Here is a 16,373-nt window from a genome sequence, read left to right on the forward strand (position 1 = left end):
ACGTTCTGGGCTGCTCACAGGCAGCTACACAAACACAAGATCCCACAAACACAATGGGGAAATGGCAACCTAAATATAATCCCCAATCAGAGACAACGATAAACAGCTGCCTCTGATTGGGAACCATATCAGGCCAACATAGAATTATAATTCCCCTAGATAACCCACCCTAGTCATAGAGTATAAACAGCTCTCTATGGTCAGGGCATGACAGTACCCCCCCCAAAGGTGCGGACTGGGTGGGCATGTACCGTTGGGGGCGGCTCCGTTGCGGGACGAAGTACCCACTCCGCTCGCAGATACGTCATCCTCCATGGCGGCTCTGGTGCGGGGATCGTCGCTGGAAGCTCCGGACCGTGGGTCGTCGCCGAGGAACCGGACCGTGGGTCGTCGTCGTAGGAACCGGACCGTAGATCGTCGCTGGAGGCTCCGGACCGCCGACCGTCTCAGGAGGTTCCGGACCGTGGACCGTCGTACTGGAGGCCTGGTGCGTGGAGCAGGCACAGGACGTACCAGGCTGGAGAGACGCACTGGAGGCTGAGTGCGTAGAGCTGGCACAGGATATACTGGGCCGTGGAGGCGCACTGGAGGTCTGGAGCGTAGAGCTTGCACAACCCGTCCTGGCTGGATGCTCACTTTAGCCCGGCAAGTGCGGGGCGCTGGCACAGGACGCACTGGGCGGTGAAGGCGCACTGGAAACACAGTGCGTAGAGCCGGCGCAGGATATCCTGGTCCGAGGAGGCGTACTGGAGACCAGGAGTGCTGAGCCGGCACAACCCGTCCTGGCTGGATGCTGATTTTCGCACGGCAAGTGCGGGGAGCTGGTACCGAGCGCACCGGGCTGTGAATGTGCACTGGAGACACAGTGCGTATCACCACATAACATGGTGAATGAACGGTCACACACTCCTTGAAGCAAGTGCGGGGAGTTGGCTCTGGTCTGAAACCTTGCTCCGCCAACCACCCCGTGTGCCACCCCCCCCCCCCCCCCCCCCCAATTGTTCTTTGGGGGCTGCCTCTCGTGCTTGCGTCTTGGTTGCGAACCCCGTAGTCGTCGTTGATCGTCCTTCGCTGCCTCCGTCTGCTTCCATGGCAGGGTCTTGTCCCCTGCCATAACCTCCTCCTATGTCCATGATGTCCTTCACTCCCTTTTCTCCCGGGCCCAGGATCCCTGCTCCTCCTGGCCACGCTGCTTGGTCCTTTGGTGGTGGGATCTTTTGTCGCGATCGTCATAATGAATGGGCGCAGCATGCGTAGAGTTCCATATATTTAAAAAAATCGAAATTCACCAAAAACAAACAAGCACAAACAAAACGTGACGTTCTGGGCTGCTCACAGGCTGCTACACAAACACAAGATCCCACAAACACAATGGGGAAAATGGCTACCTAAATATGATCCCCAATCAGAGACAACGATAAACGATTGGGAACCATATCAGGCCAACATAGAATTATAATTCCCCTAGATAACCCGCCCTAGTCATTGTCACGCACCAACCACCATAGAGAATAAACAGCTCTCTATGGTCAGGGCATGACAGCATAAGACTGACATTTGGTTCTGTTTGAACCATCTAAACCAGTGGTCACCAACCGGTTGATTGTGATCTTCAAGGTATTCCTAGTCGATCCCCAACCATTTCTGTTGAAAAGCCAACGATAAAGGCTTGTGCTACTTTTGTATTTTTTTTTAGTTGCTCTGTTGGCGGTAGGTGCACTTGATTCAGAAGCCATGCTCTCCGGAAAGGCAAAGTGTTCACATTTTGAACTATTTCCTTTGTCTGAAAAGACAAACCCGCCTACCCGACAGACTGGGAGATCTGCGGCTAAATCGAGTTTGCCTACTGCGCTAGCCAATCGGATTGCTCAAATCACTGTGCCTACAGCTTCCACAAACCCGACCACAGCAAATTTTGATACTAGCCTGCGTGAGATTTCAGAACTTTTAAAACCATAACCAGAGAGAGACTGTCAAAGAATACAGCAAAGAGCTGACTGATGTTTTTATGAGTGAGTTCATGTTAAACATTTTATTCAGCACTGTCAACACTGTTTTTATTCAACACTAAAACACACTTTCCATACTTTCACTCACACAGCAGCTGCAATGAATGAGTAGCCAAGTGTATTAGTAGCTCGTGGTGTTTATTTTAATATTGAGGAATATTTCATTTTCTGTGGTCATAGGAACAACATGAATTTGTGCATGACTCGAGTTTCGCCATCAGGTGGAAGACAGTGTCCCCGCTCTGGTAGGGCTGTTGCGGTGACCATATTACTGTCACACTTAATGAGAGCTCATGAGCATAAGAAACAATGCCTTTTTCCCCCAACTTTTTAAAATCATAGTCGCACACCTCATGTAGCCTAGCCCATAGGCCTATATGTTTTGATAAGGCTTAAGGTAAGCACATTAATCTGCTTTACAAGGGATGTAGAGCCTAACTGGCATACATATGCAGCGTGTGAGTTTCAAGTTTGGGGAAGATCATTTTCACCATAAAAATGCACCTTTTTATAATAAAAGCATTACATACATAATTGCATTTGCGGTCACTTTTGATAATGGTGTTTTCCGCTAATGGAACATTCATGCATATAGCCTACTACCGTGTGCGCATCGCTGCGCTTATAATGTGAAGATATAGCCTAATAGTTTATCAGCATTTTAAGCTACACGTTCTGATCTGTTGCGTCAGCCACATTGCGTAAAAAACTTTTTTTCAATTTGGGATCTATCGCATCCCACAACTGTCCCAGACTATGTTTGGAATATTTATTTCTCGCACAAAATAGAATAGGTCAACGTTTGTACTATGGGTGAAAGTAGATTGACATAGGCTAGGGCTTTTGCTGTTTGTTAGGACATCTTGTTTCTAAGTGGTGAGTGACACAGCGGTCTAAGGCATTGCATCTCAATGCTAGAGGCATCACTACAGACACCCTGGTTCGAATCCAGGCTGTATCACAACCGGCTGTGATTGGGAGTCCCATAGGTCGGCGCACAATTGGCCCAACGTCATCTGGGTTTGGCCAGTGTATGCCGTCATTGTAAATAAGAATTTGTTCTTAACTGACTATTTAGTTAAATAAATAAATTAAATAAATAAATAATCTTCAGTATACACCTAGGAATTGGATAAGGACACGCGCAGTTGCGTCTCCGATGTGTCTGTCTTCACTTGTAGCCTGTGAGAAAGACCCGATCACGTGACGGAGAGCCATGTGAATGAGATGTGATGCTCAGCACTCAGGGAGAAGGGCACAATGGTCACTGGCCTCAAATTACATGGTTTTTTTTAGTGTGCATTACGGCCACACAAAGGAGATGCCACCGTGAAATTCTAGGCATGTCAAATTGCGAATGAGTGACTGATGTAGTGTGTACAGCCTGCGCAAAAAAAACTAAGCAGAGCTCATCCCTTTCAAGCAACTTTTTTCAAATCGTCATTAGTTGCATCTTGCAGCCTTACAATGTATTAAAAATCTAAACATATAGCCCAACGTTTGTAGAACAACTAAACTTACATTAACTCTAAATTAAGCATATACTGTAGGAATACCTATTTCTTTGTTAGCCGCTCAACACAGAATAGCCGTATGTGTACACTCCCTCAAATCGTTTGGAGAAAATATCCTTTCTATTTTGATCAGCTTCGTTCAATTGTATTCTTCATACTATAAAATAATGCCACAGAATTCTAAGCAAATCTTGTCTGCTAAATGAACTAGTGTAGCCCACAGCCATTTGGCATAGCCACATTAGGACCTAACATAAGGACAACTCAGAGTATGCTATTCTGTTCTTCTGAAATAGACTAAATTTTCTTCATATCATGCTTCTTTCGACCTGTCAAAAAAAGAAAATGGATTTATTGTGAAGGTGTAGGCTATATTACATGGATTTATTATACTTTTTAAAATGTAGATGTTCCAAAGGTCTGCATCAGTGGGTTGTGTGGAAGCCAGGAGATACTAAATGTATTTATGTTAATTAACAGTCAATTTCCGTGAGACCGACATTTGCTTGACAATTACCGGCTGACGAAATTGTGACCGCCACAGCCCTACTCTCTGGTCAGTCTCACTAGAGGAAAGGAAGGAGAGTGCAGTGACCCCGATAGGCGGACCCTCTGCTGCTCTCACCCTCCCTCTGTTGAGACTAATGCTGTGTTAATAAAAACTGGGAACTTGGAAATCTCCGACTTCCGACTTCAGTTCAAGCCAACGGGAAACCCTGAAAAAAACAAGATCAACTCAGAATTCCAAGTTGGAAATTCGGGCATCTTTCTAGAGCTCCGACATTCTGACCTCAAGATCACTGACGTCATAATTTGACCTAGTTTTTCCCCCCTATTGTCTTGAAAACACCATGACAGATTAGTCCAGTAATATAAAAAAGCAAATTATTTCAATTTATACCCAGCTATGTCCTTGCAAGTGCTACACAAACTGATTTATTTTGTTGTCAAAGCTCGAGTTTTGAAATATATTTTGGTCTGAGAAGAACAATATTGGTAGGCCAGGTATATAGCCAGTATGTAAAGTGCCGCCTTATCTCAGTTCACTGGTCACGATGGCTACACCCACCCGTAGCACGCGCTCCAGCAGGTGTATCTCACTGATCATCCCTAAAGCCAAAACCTCATTTGGACGCCTTTCCTTCCAGTTCTCTGCTGCCTGCGACTGGAACGAATTGCAAAAATCTCTGAAGTTGGAGACTTTTATCTCCCTCAACAACTTTAAAAAATCTGCTATCCGAGCAGCTAACCGATCGCTGCAGCTGTACATAGTCCATCTGTAAACTACCCACCCAATTTACCTACCTCACCCCCCATACTGCTTTTATTTATTTACTTTTCTACTCTTTTGCACACCAGTATCTCTTCTTGCACATGATCATCTGATGATTTATCACTCCAGTGTTAATCTGCTAAATTGTAATTACTCGATTTATTGCCTACCTCATGCCTTTTGCACACATTGTATATAGATTCTCTTTTTTTTCTACCATGTTATTGACTTGTTTATTGTTTACTCCATGTGTAACTCTGTGTTGTTGTCTGTTCACACTGCTATGCTTTATCTTGGCCAGGTCGCAGTTGCAAATGAGAACTTGTTCTCAACTAGCCTACCTGGTTAAATAAAGGTGAAATAAAAAAAATAAAAAAAATGCTGTGATAATGTATTAGGCCTTCTGCACAAACCTCATTCTTACAGAACTGTTTTTATTAGGTTAATGTATACATTTTTAACTTCTGTTTAAAAAATCTGCGCCATAGATTTCAGCTTGCTTTTTGACAGCGAAAGTGATCTTGACTCAGAAAAGGTTGGTGACCACTCATCTAAACTATCAGTTTCTCTTTTTATAGCTGTTGTTCCCTCGTTGGCCACAAGATGTCAAACCAGTCTAACAAAGTGTCATGCCTATGGTTATTTTAACATAGGCCTACGTCTGTGGCAGTTTGCCTGCTGGCATATACAGGTAACTGCCAAAATAAAGGAAACACCAACATAAAAGGTTTTAATCGGGTATTGGGCGACTAGGAGCGTCCAGAACCGCTTCAGTGCGCCTTGGCATAGATTCTAAAAGTGTCTGGAACTCTATTGGAGGGATGCGAAACCTTTCTTCCACGAGAAATTCCATCATTTGGTGTTTTGTTGATGATTGTGGAAAAAAAGGCACCGCTCCAGAATCTCCCATAAGGGTTCAATTGGTTTGAGATCAGGTGACTGAGACACACACACACACACACACGTCCCTCCCTCCAGTGTTATGTGTTGTGTGATGACGAGTGCAGGAAATAGTTTGTTTGTATAGAGTAAGTGTCCCTTCCTTCGTCTCGCCTGCAGTACTAATGTTCATCTGTTTTCTGTGTCCCCACACCCTGAGAACATTTGTGCCCATGTCTGTGTAGTACCACACACAGTCTTTACTGTGTTGCTGCAGCTGTACATTCACCAACGTGCATATGGAAGCTATTGGCTTGTATTAGGGGTCAAGCCGTAAACCCCTACACACACACGCCTGCACACTGGGGGGTGTATGGCACATCAGTAGCAGCACTAGGATGATCTAGTGTTGCATTTCTGAGGCCTAGTGAAGCACAACTCGCTAGTGCTCTCTCTCTCTCTCTCTCTCTCGCTCTCGCTCTCGCTCTCGCTCTCGCTCTCGCTCGCTCAGGCCCCTGCTATGGATTATTAATATAACTGGCACAGTCAGCCTGCAGGCTTGACTCTACTGGGTTACAGTATGGGAGAGGAATATTAGCAGTAGCTAGCGTTATGACACCCTGACCTAGAACCAGGAACCAGACCATGGTAGAAGGACATGGACAAATAAGCACTGATAGTTAGCGTTATGACACCCTGACCTAGAACCAGACCATGGTAGAAGGACATGGAAAAATAAGCACTGATAGTTAGCGTTATGACACCCTGACCTAGAACCAGACCATGGTAGAAGGACCTGACCTAGAACCAGACCATGGTAGAAGGACCTGACCCAGAACCAGACCATGGTAGAAGGACCTGACCTAGAACCAGACCATGGTAGAAGGACATGGACAAATAAGCACTGATAGTTAGCCACAGTTCATCTACAACAGAAAACACCTTGACAATCCAACAGACAGAGAGCAGCGATGTCTAGTTGCATGCTTCAACATCTACCCTCTCTCCTCTGTTGCCTGCACATCCCAGACTCATCGAGGTCTGATAAAAACACAAAAAAAGACTGAATATTTTGAAAGTGAATCATTTGAAGTGCTTGTTGAAGAATAATTAAAGTTTTTTCTTATGGCTTGGAATCATAAAACATCCTGACAGGTAGCTTGGGTGATGTGTGCCTACACCTGCCCCTGTCACTCATGCGAGCCGTTGGGCATTTGTACTAGCTAGTAGCTATGGACCTGTATATTCTTGATTTTTCAGGGTTGCAGGGCACAGAGGGAGAAAATGTTGATCAGTTATGTGTGGGGTTTAAGCCCAGCTGGCAGAAACACTATGTGACATAGCGATGAACCCAACCCTGTTTGGATGCTACGTGACTCTATTAAAAAGAATTTGGAAGGACTAAGTTGACATTACCTTTAGTATGATGATCCAGCCATTCAGTCATGCTCATCCAATGACATTGTATTACTTCTCTGATATTTTTTATTTTAAGAATGTCTTCTGAGAATGTGTCATTCATCCGTCACTTGCTATGGTTTGATAGGAACGGAAGCTATAAACTGTAGCGAGTAAAGTTATACAGAAGTGTTTCAGACTACTACCTCTTGTTGACAATTGGTTTACAGAGTCGTCTCCCAGGTGCGTTTACATACGGAATACATTGAAGTCTCTGTGGTATTCCCTACAATGGGACGCATATTGCATACCCCCCTTGGGACAAGGCATTGAGAAGACTGGTGCATTGTCTTCCTTTCATGTGAATAACTGCAGTGAAACCTGAATACTTTGCCATGACGATGCTCCATACTGTAGCTCTTTGGTCTCTGCAGTGTCGTCTGACTGACAGTCAAGGTCTCCAAGGGTTACAGTCAAGGTCCTGTTAGATGTCTCAATAAACTGAGGTCCGGAGAGGCACACGAAAACAAATGTGGAGGCCTTGACTTGTTTCACCAGGGTTGATAATACAGGTGAATGTGACAGGATGAAGTCTTCCATCTCAATATAATGTACACGTCTCTCTTCCCTCCTTCCATCCTTCCACCCCTCTCTAGCCTTTGTCATTGGCAGATCAAACAAGAGATTAAAGACAGAGCTATTTGCAGGGAGCACTAACATCCTGTTAGACAGGTGGATAAAAAGGATGAAAGGATAAAGTATGATGACTTTGCAAAAAAGGCTAAGATGAGTCAGCAAAATATAGGCCTATATATTAAGACTTTATTCGATGCTGAAAGACTGTAATTACATTTTCCACATTGGTTTGCAATGAATGACAAATTACAGTTTTTCAAAACTCTGATATTATTGAAACACCACATGAATGAATATGAACATTTACATAGTAAGTAGATTTCTATGAAAGTAAAAATAGGCTGCTCGTGTGTTGTGGTTGATCAAGTAGTTTTGCTTTTGTGGTAAGTATACTGTGTATTGTGTATGTACTGCAGCCAGCCAGGTATACAGTATGTAAACTGCAGGGCCTAGCAGACTGTAACCTTCAGGGGAAATGTCACTGCCGTCAGAATAGAGCCAGAGCCTGGTGGGACAGTTATTTTTAGTTGGGCTATGCAAAGAAATGATTTATACTATTTCAATCAACACTCATCCTGAGGCCTTGCCAGTTTAGCTCAATTTGTCAACTCACTTGTGGTTGTTCGGAACATTTTGTTGAATATTTAAAAAAAACACAAGCTTTATATGCCTTTCATGGACCGTACTTGCTACATATGTCACATATATAATGACATATAATCGAATCATTATGTATGTTCCATAGGTCATATACATGAGTCACTTCCTGTGAAAAGTGTATACTGTATTTGCCCCCATTTGAAATGGGATGGCAATCGTCCGATTGGATAATAGTGTTTGTTTAAACCATTGGACTCAAGCCCCACCTCTGGCTTTGCGATTGTATACAGTCTGATTGATAGGCAAAGTCAAAGTGCTTTGTTAGCCTAGCAGGATTTGCATCGGCTGCTTTTGTTGACACATGCTGCCCTGTTATTTTTAAAGCCCCTATGATAGGCAGGGATTCTCTGCTTGGTACGGCCTATCAGGTTAGGCCAACTTTCTGAGCAAAGTTTTCCCATACGGTGTAATCAGTGGTCATCAGCCGGCAGAGCAGAAAACCGACAGCCATCTGATCCTGTCCCGCTGCCGCACCTCGCTCCCTCTGCCCTCCTCAGACCGGCAGCCTCGTTACAGACAGGCACATTTGGGGAAACTTAACACCCGAAGGGGGTCTGGAGGTGCCCGTGTTTACACTTCAGATGAGGAGGACATCACAGGAGGACAGACCAAAACAGGAACTAGGACTGTTTCTCTTTCTTTGAGCTGTGAAGTAGAAACTTGTGGGACGTTGCTGTGCCTCTGCCTCTCCTGCAGTGCATTTATGGTGTTGTTGGATTAGCCGGGCCAGGGAAATGTTTCAAAGGTCAGAGACTGAGAGACGATTCCTGAGAGCAGAGCAGAGTTGAGAAGAGAGGAGAGCAGTCACAGAAGAAAGGAGTGACAGAAGGAAGTGCCTGGGAAATTTTAGCTTCTTTTGGGAGACAGACAGACTTTCTCTCTCCAGCTAACCCAGCGCTGTGTGGAGGGGAGGGGTGTTTGTGTCTGCTGCCGGGCTGCCTGCCGTAGCTTCCTCTCCGCCCCCTTGGAGGAAAACTATGGCTGCCTCTTGGTGGAATAACGGAGCTTTGGATCAAGTTAAGTTCACTCACGGAATCCCAGTGTGAAATTAGGAACTTAACGCTGTTTATAGAAAGGGAACTTAGGACAGTCATGGGCAATGTGTGTGGCTGTGTGCGGGGCCCCAAGGAGGAATGCTATGTGGATCCCACCAAAGCTCCGCTCAGCCCTGAGTCCAAAGAGCTCCGCGGCCGGCGCTACTTCCAGAGGAAGAAGAAGAGGAAATCGGGGGAGTTTCAGCGGCCGGAATCCCTCCGGAGCCGAGGAGGAGAAAGTGTCCAGAGTGAGGAGGATATCCCCAGAAGGGTAGAGCTCCAGCATGGAGCAGACAGGAGCATCAGGGAGAGCCAGGCTGGGGCACCAGAAGGGGAGACACCCAGACCTAGGCTGGGAAGTATCAGCAAAGGGGTGTATGTTGGGGAGGTCCCCAAAGTTCCTCTTGGGAAGAAGTTAGCATTGCGATCTGGATGGATTTCTGCACACCAGACAGACAGAGAGGAAAAGCTCCATGGCATCACCAAGACCTCCAAGAGTATCACTCCTAAGGATGGTCTGCTGGAGAAGAAGCTGCTACATAGGCAGCTGAGGCGGGCGGTGACATTCGGAGCCGTGGAGCATATGCTCCGGACCCTGAGAGGAGGCGGAGATCACAACCTATCTGGGAACCTAGAAGGGCTCCCCAAAATCATATGGAGCACTCAAGTGCACAGGAAGAGGAGGAGGAAGTTTCACAGCTGTTCTGATGGAGGGTCCCGCTCTCCAGATTATTTGGAGCCTCTCCAAGCATCTGCCAAGTGTACATCCGCCCAACAGGAGGTAAACTAAGTGCAGGCTATTTATAGCCAGCCAACAAGTGTGGACCAAAATGTAATGTGCTACCGTATCAGTAGCTTGCTACTGTAACTCTGTAATACTGTACAACTGGTGGCTTGGTTTGGTTCCTCTTACATGATACAGATGCACTGTTATTCTGAAATAGCAAACATGATCTTTGCTTTCGTATGTTTTCATTCTTCTGTGAAGTGTTGTTCTATTGCAGTGGTGTTGCATGGAGACAGTGTTTGTGTTGATGTGTGATTGGACTTCACAGCACAATCTTTCCGTATGCTGTACTGGCAGACTGCTAACCGCCATTTGCGCTCTAAAACCATTCAGAAGACAACTATAATTATACTATGACATAGTCTTAGATTCCCTTTGAGTCAAACAACAACATAACTGGCATCATCACATGCTGTGATGTGGAGCTGTAATATACAGCCTACAAAGCCACAACACATGGACACAGAGATAATTAGAAAGCGCTGAGTAGTTAATTAGCTTGTTTCACTGCTATGATTCTCCTCACAAGATATTTCACTCAGCAGTGTTTCTTGTGAGCCTCACCTCTGCTCGAGCTTGGCTACTAAGGTTCTACCCATTATGTCAAACCAGATTCTAAACTGTTTTTTGATCTTTAAAATGTTGTATACCTCAGTGATAAACAGCTGGCATTTGGAAAGGTTATTTGTTCTCTTTGATTCTCCTTGAAATGTTGATGTTTTGATTGCCCAGGTCCATATAACTCTCTCACTCCTTACTTCTAAGACACAGTTTATATCAGTGTCTGTGTTTTGCTACTAGATTTCCCAGCTTTCGGATTCTAAAGGTAAAATACCAAAGGAAGCAGCTTATCACGGCAGGACCACTATTTTCCATGACGTAATTCCAAGTATAGAAAAGTGCAACAACCTTGGGGTCATTTGAGCAATTTTTACACAAATTAGTGGTCCATCTGGCAGCACATAGCATCATCTTTTTAGTATGCCCCCAAATCTACTGAACACGACTGCTACAATATGTTGTGTTACTCACATTCAACCCCAATTTCAATGTCCATTTTTGCTTGCTCACCGGTTTGGGACAGATTTAGGGCTAAGGTTAATAGATAGTTGTAATTTTGTTGACAGTTAGTTGAACATACAGTATACTGAACATCTACAAACCATATATTTGGGACTTTCCAAATAAAGTGCTACCATCATTTTGCTTACTCAACGATTGTTAATGTGTAGCTAGGTCAGCATTGCCTAGCGAAACATGAAGCATGACAACAGCAGGAAGAGGCTCAAAGGTCACTTCCTGTTGTCAAGGTCAGAGGTGATCATGTTTTTCCTCCAGCATAGATACATGGAATTGCTTCCTGATGTCGACTGTGTTGAAACGTCAGGGGAATGCGTTTGGTTTAAGATCATCGTACCCTTACTCTTTAACTTGTGCCAACGAATGGATTATTTATTATCCAGCTGCCAATTTGAGATGTCCAATAGGGATACTGATTCAGTATGAATCAAATAAGGAATTACTGAGGTGTAGCTGTATGAATTTGGTGCAGACATTTATCATGTGTGTATTCATTCAACACAATATAATGAATGTAGCACATTTATGTTGTTATTAGTTATTCTATCTGTGACTCTAGATTGGCTCCCAATTCAAACATATGTTCCTAACATCTGAAGTATTTCCATGAGGTATGATATACTTTATTGTTCCCGATATAGTCTGTCTCACCCATATGCTTGATGGTAATTTAGGTGTTTGATGGTAATGTAGGTGTAAAGACTAGTTTGTGTTGTTCCTTATAATAACTTGTTTGTGTTGTTCCTCTCCAGATCTCTGAGATCCATGTTTGCGGGGAGTCGGAGGACATGACAGCCAAGGAGCGGCTGCTGATGTGGTCCCAGCAGATGACAGAGGGCTATGTGGGTGTACGCTGTAACAACTTCACCACCTCCTGGAGGGATGGGAGGCTGTTCAATGCTATCATTCACAAATATAGGTAACGCCATTTACAAATACAGGCAATGCCATCATTCATAAATACAGGTAACACCATTTACAAATACAGGCAATGCCATCATTCACAAATACATGTATAACACCATTTACAAATACAGGTAACACCCTCATTCATAAATACAGGTACCACTTGATATACGGAACCTGTATCTGAAAAATAGACCCCTGTATCACCAATCCCTATATTTAATTTAAATTCCAGCACAGTGGCCTTATTGTTTGCTTTACAATGCTTTTTTAGGGATATGTTTAAAAAATATATATAATTAGTCTTTCATCAGGGTTTAACTGGAATATCACCTCATATGAGTATATTTCCAGTTTATAACAGCAACAATTTACAGTTCATAAGAACATAACTATTTTCCTCCTTTGTTTACTTTTATGTCTTTTGCTGAGTCACGTCTGTGATTCACCACCACATTTTGAGTCTTGGACTTCTCTGTTTCCCATCAACCCAATAAGGCAGCACTTAGTGGTTGCATTTTCAGTTAGACAGTATCGGATTTCAGACCCTGTATATTCTACCTTGTTGGACTGACCTAAAATGACATGAACTAGACTGCAGTAGATGGAAAGGTATTTCTCCTTTCTCCCGCCTCTCTTTTGTTTGTTATGGTCAATGTCACATCACTATTTGCAGTCCTAGCCTTCTTAAGTTCAATGGACACATTACCCAACACAAGTTATTGATGTATGTGTGGGTCATGTGGAATTGTTTAACTTAACCATTGACCTCTTTTTGGCTGGCCTGACTGTCTTTGGCTCTTGAGAAAACGCATATTTATTTCTCTGGAAAGTCTGGGACTGCACTGTGTCCCTAGGCATTTCCTCTGTAGTTAGCTTACTATTGACAGGAGTATATTAGAGGCTCATTTAACATTGCTAACCATTTTTTCCTCACACTTTCTTCAAAGTTTTCTTCAATGAGAAGTTCCTTACTAATACCAACATATTTCAAGAAGAATAGTTAGTGTGTGCTGAAATAGCTGAAATAACCTAAAACATAACAAAACAAACCACCCTAAATGTTTATTTGCCAAAATTCTACATTTGTGCTCTTCCACATCCAAAAGTATCACATTAACATTTCATAAAACAGATGAGCTCCATTAGTATGTTCTCTTCCGTTGCAGACCTGATCTGGTGGATATGGGCAGAGTGTCGGCTCAGACTAGCCGGTCAAACTTAGAACAGGCCTTTGGTGTGGCTGAACGGCTTGGGGTGGCCAGACTACTGGACCCTGAGGGTGAGTTGTTCTGTTGGTCCACATGCTCGTCTCTAACAGTTTGTTTGACACAGCAGGTTAACATTTGCCATTAACACCTCTTTGCTAGAGTAAATCAGCTTGAAGAAATGCAATGCATTATTACCCGAGTGGGGAGATGACTTCTATACACAGCTTTACTTACAGATGCAGGATCTGCACTTGATCACCATGCTGCAGGAGAACTTTCCTGCAGTGCAGGAAATGTGTAACTTGTAGTGTATTTAAGCTTTAAAAAGACTTCTAAACTGTGTAATTTCCAATTTCAGAGTTTATTTTCCCTTATGAAAAATGTATTAATCTCTAAAAATATTCCCATTTAATTGTAATTCACATAATATTTGACATTTCAGGTTGCTGCAGGATTATTTTCCTGCTGTAGCAAACTGCCTCAAATTAAGATCCTACAGTTATACTGGCTGCTATTTGTTTTATTAGATGCTTTACAAAATGAAAACGACACAACAAGCATATGGCATGAATAGGATTCAAATAGCCCAGAGTATTCACGTCTGATTTTAAAAACTTTCTGGTATCATGTACAGTACCTTATGATGACCGTGTTGTGTATTTGATCTAATTTCACCTTTTCTCACCAGACATGGATGTGCAGTCTCCTGATGAGAAGTCGGTCATCACATACGTCTCCACACTGTATGATGTATTCCCTAAAGTACCTGATGGTGTTGACGGTATCAATGCAAATGTACGTACATGATGAACAGATTCTTGTACAGCACACTTAAATCTCCTATGCAATTATAGTTAAGAAAATTGTTTTGTATTTAAAAAAAAATATATATAATGAAAGCAAAGTTCACCTCAATACAAAGCAGCATATTCCTATTAACAGCATGGGTTGACTTATACCTTTTAATCCATTGACTGCAGTGTACTTTCCTCTTGAAAGCGAACACAGTAAAATGTGTTTTTATGAATGTGATTATCACCATGTTAAATCAATCACTGCATGTACAGTTGAAGTTAGTTGTTTACATACACTTAGGTTGGAGTCATTAAAACTTGTTTTTCAACTACTCCACAAATGTATTGTTAACAAACTATAGTTTTGGCAAGTCGGTTAGGACATCTACTTTGTGCATGACACAAGGACTTTTTCCAACAATTGTTTACAGACAGATTATTTCACTTATAATTCACTGTATCACAATTCCAGTGGGTCAGAAGTTTACATATACTAAGTTGACTGGGCCTTTAAACAGCTCCAGAAAATGATGTCATGGCTTTAGAAGATTCTGATAGGCTAATTGACATCATTTGAGTCAATTGGCGGTGTACCTGTGGATGTATCAAGGCCTACCTTCAAACTCAGGGCCTCTTTGCTTGATATCATGGGAAAATCAAAAGAAATCAGCCAAGACCTCAGAAAATAAATTGTAGACCTCCACTGGTTCATCCTTGGAAGCAATTTCCAAATGCCTGAAGGTACCACGTTCATCTGTACAAACAATAGTACGCAAGTATAAACACCATGGGATCACGTAGCCGTCATACCGCTCATGAAGGAGACGCGTTCTGTCTCCTAGAGATGAACGTGCTTTGGTGCGAAAAGTGCAAATCAATCCTTGAACAACAGCAAAGGAACTTGTGAAGATGCTGGAGGAAACAGGTACAAAGTATCTATATCCACAGTAAAACGAGGCCTATATCGACATAACCATGAAAGGTCGCTCAGCAAGGAAGAAGTCACTGCTCCAAAACCACCAGAAAAAAGCCAAACTACGGTTTGCAACTGCACATGGGGACAAAGATCGTACTTTTTGGAGAAATGTCCTCTGGTCTGATGAAACAAAAATAGAACTGTTTGGCCATAATGACCGAAGAACACCGAAGAACACAATCCCAACCGTGAAGCACGGGGGTGGCAGCATCATGTTGTAGGGGTGCTTTGCTGCAGGAGGGACTTGTGCACTTCACAAAATAGATGGCATCATGAGAAAGGAAAATTATGTGGATATATTGAAGCAACATCTCAAGACATCAGTCAGGAAGTTAAAGCTTGGTTGCAAATGGGTCTTCCAAATGGACAATGACCCCAAGCATACTTCCAAAGTTGTGGCAATATGGCTTAAGGACAACAAAGTCACGGTATTGGTGTGGCCATCACAAAGCCCTGACCTCAATCCTATAGAAAATTTGTGGGCAGAACTGAAAAAGTGTCAGGAGGAATGGGTCGAAATTCACCCAAATTATTGTGGGAAGCTTGTGGAAGGCTACCCAAAACGTTTGACCCAAGTTAAACAATTTAAAGGCAATGCTACCAAATACTAATTGAGTGTATGTAAACCTCTGACCCACTGGGAATGTGATGAAAGAACTAAAAGCTAAAATAAATAATTCTCTCTACTATTATTCTGACATTTCACATTCTTAAAATAAAGTGGTGATCCTAACTGACCTAAGACAGGGACTTTTTACTTGGATTAAATGTCAGGAATTGTGAATTTAAATGTATTTGGCTAAGGTGTATGTAAAATTCCGACTTCAACTGTATATTTCACACAGATCCTTTGAATTCACATCAGTGACAAGTATTTTTGCCTTACCTTTGGCATACTTCCTTGACTGTATTCTTTACTTGGATCTCAACTTTGATTCGAAACTTGATTCTTGGCTGGGATTGGGCACAGATGTTAAATGCAAATATGCATTCCATTGCATCACTCATATGTCTATTGGAAGGCATTTTCTTCAATCTGGCTTTGTTGAGGCAAATACTGTAAGTCTGAGCATGATGCTAAAAGGGAGTATTTAGCTGCTGAAAGCCCTCTGAGAAAATTGTAGAAATGTTCTTTTAAATGCGATGGAAGAATGCTGAAATGTGTGTACACTAATAACCACAGCAAAGAGTCTTAACTACTTGTTTTTGTAGTTTA

The 16,373-nt window shown here is 43.0% G+C and overlaps 1 protein-coding gene across 18 annotated transcripts in view; it reads left to right on the forward strand.

Annotated features, from left to right (window-relative positions):
- Window positions 1-16,373, forward strand: part of LOC129859890 (dystonin-like) — a 189,332-nt gene that overhangs the window by 63,429 nt on the left and 109,530 nt on the right. For 17 of the 18 annotated variants that reach the window (XM_055930113.1, XM_055930129.1, XM_055930172.1 and 14 more), the window contains 3 exons: window positions 12,023-12,189; window positions 13,346-13,458; window positions 14,076-14,182. In XM_055930113.1, coding sequence (XP_055786088.1) covers window positions 12,023-12,189; window positions 13,346-13,458; window positions 14,076-14,182 — 387 coding nt within the window. Of the gene's footprint in view, window positions 1-8,665; window positions 10,185-12,022; window positions 12,190-13,345; window positions 13,459-14,075; window positions 14,183-16,373 lie in introns of those variants that run through there. The other variant, XM_055930188.1, reaches the window with a different exon arrangement.

Source organism: Salvelinus fontinalis, chromosome 1, assembly GCF_029448725.1.
Source record: "Salvelinus fontinalis isolate EN_2023a chromosome 1, ASM2944872v1, whole genome shotgun sequence".
Taxonomy (NCBI): Eukaryota; Metazoa; Chordata; class Actinopteri; order Salmoniformes; family Salmonidae; genus Salvelinus; species Salvelinus fontinalis.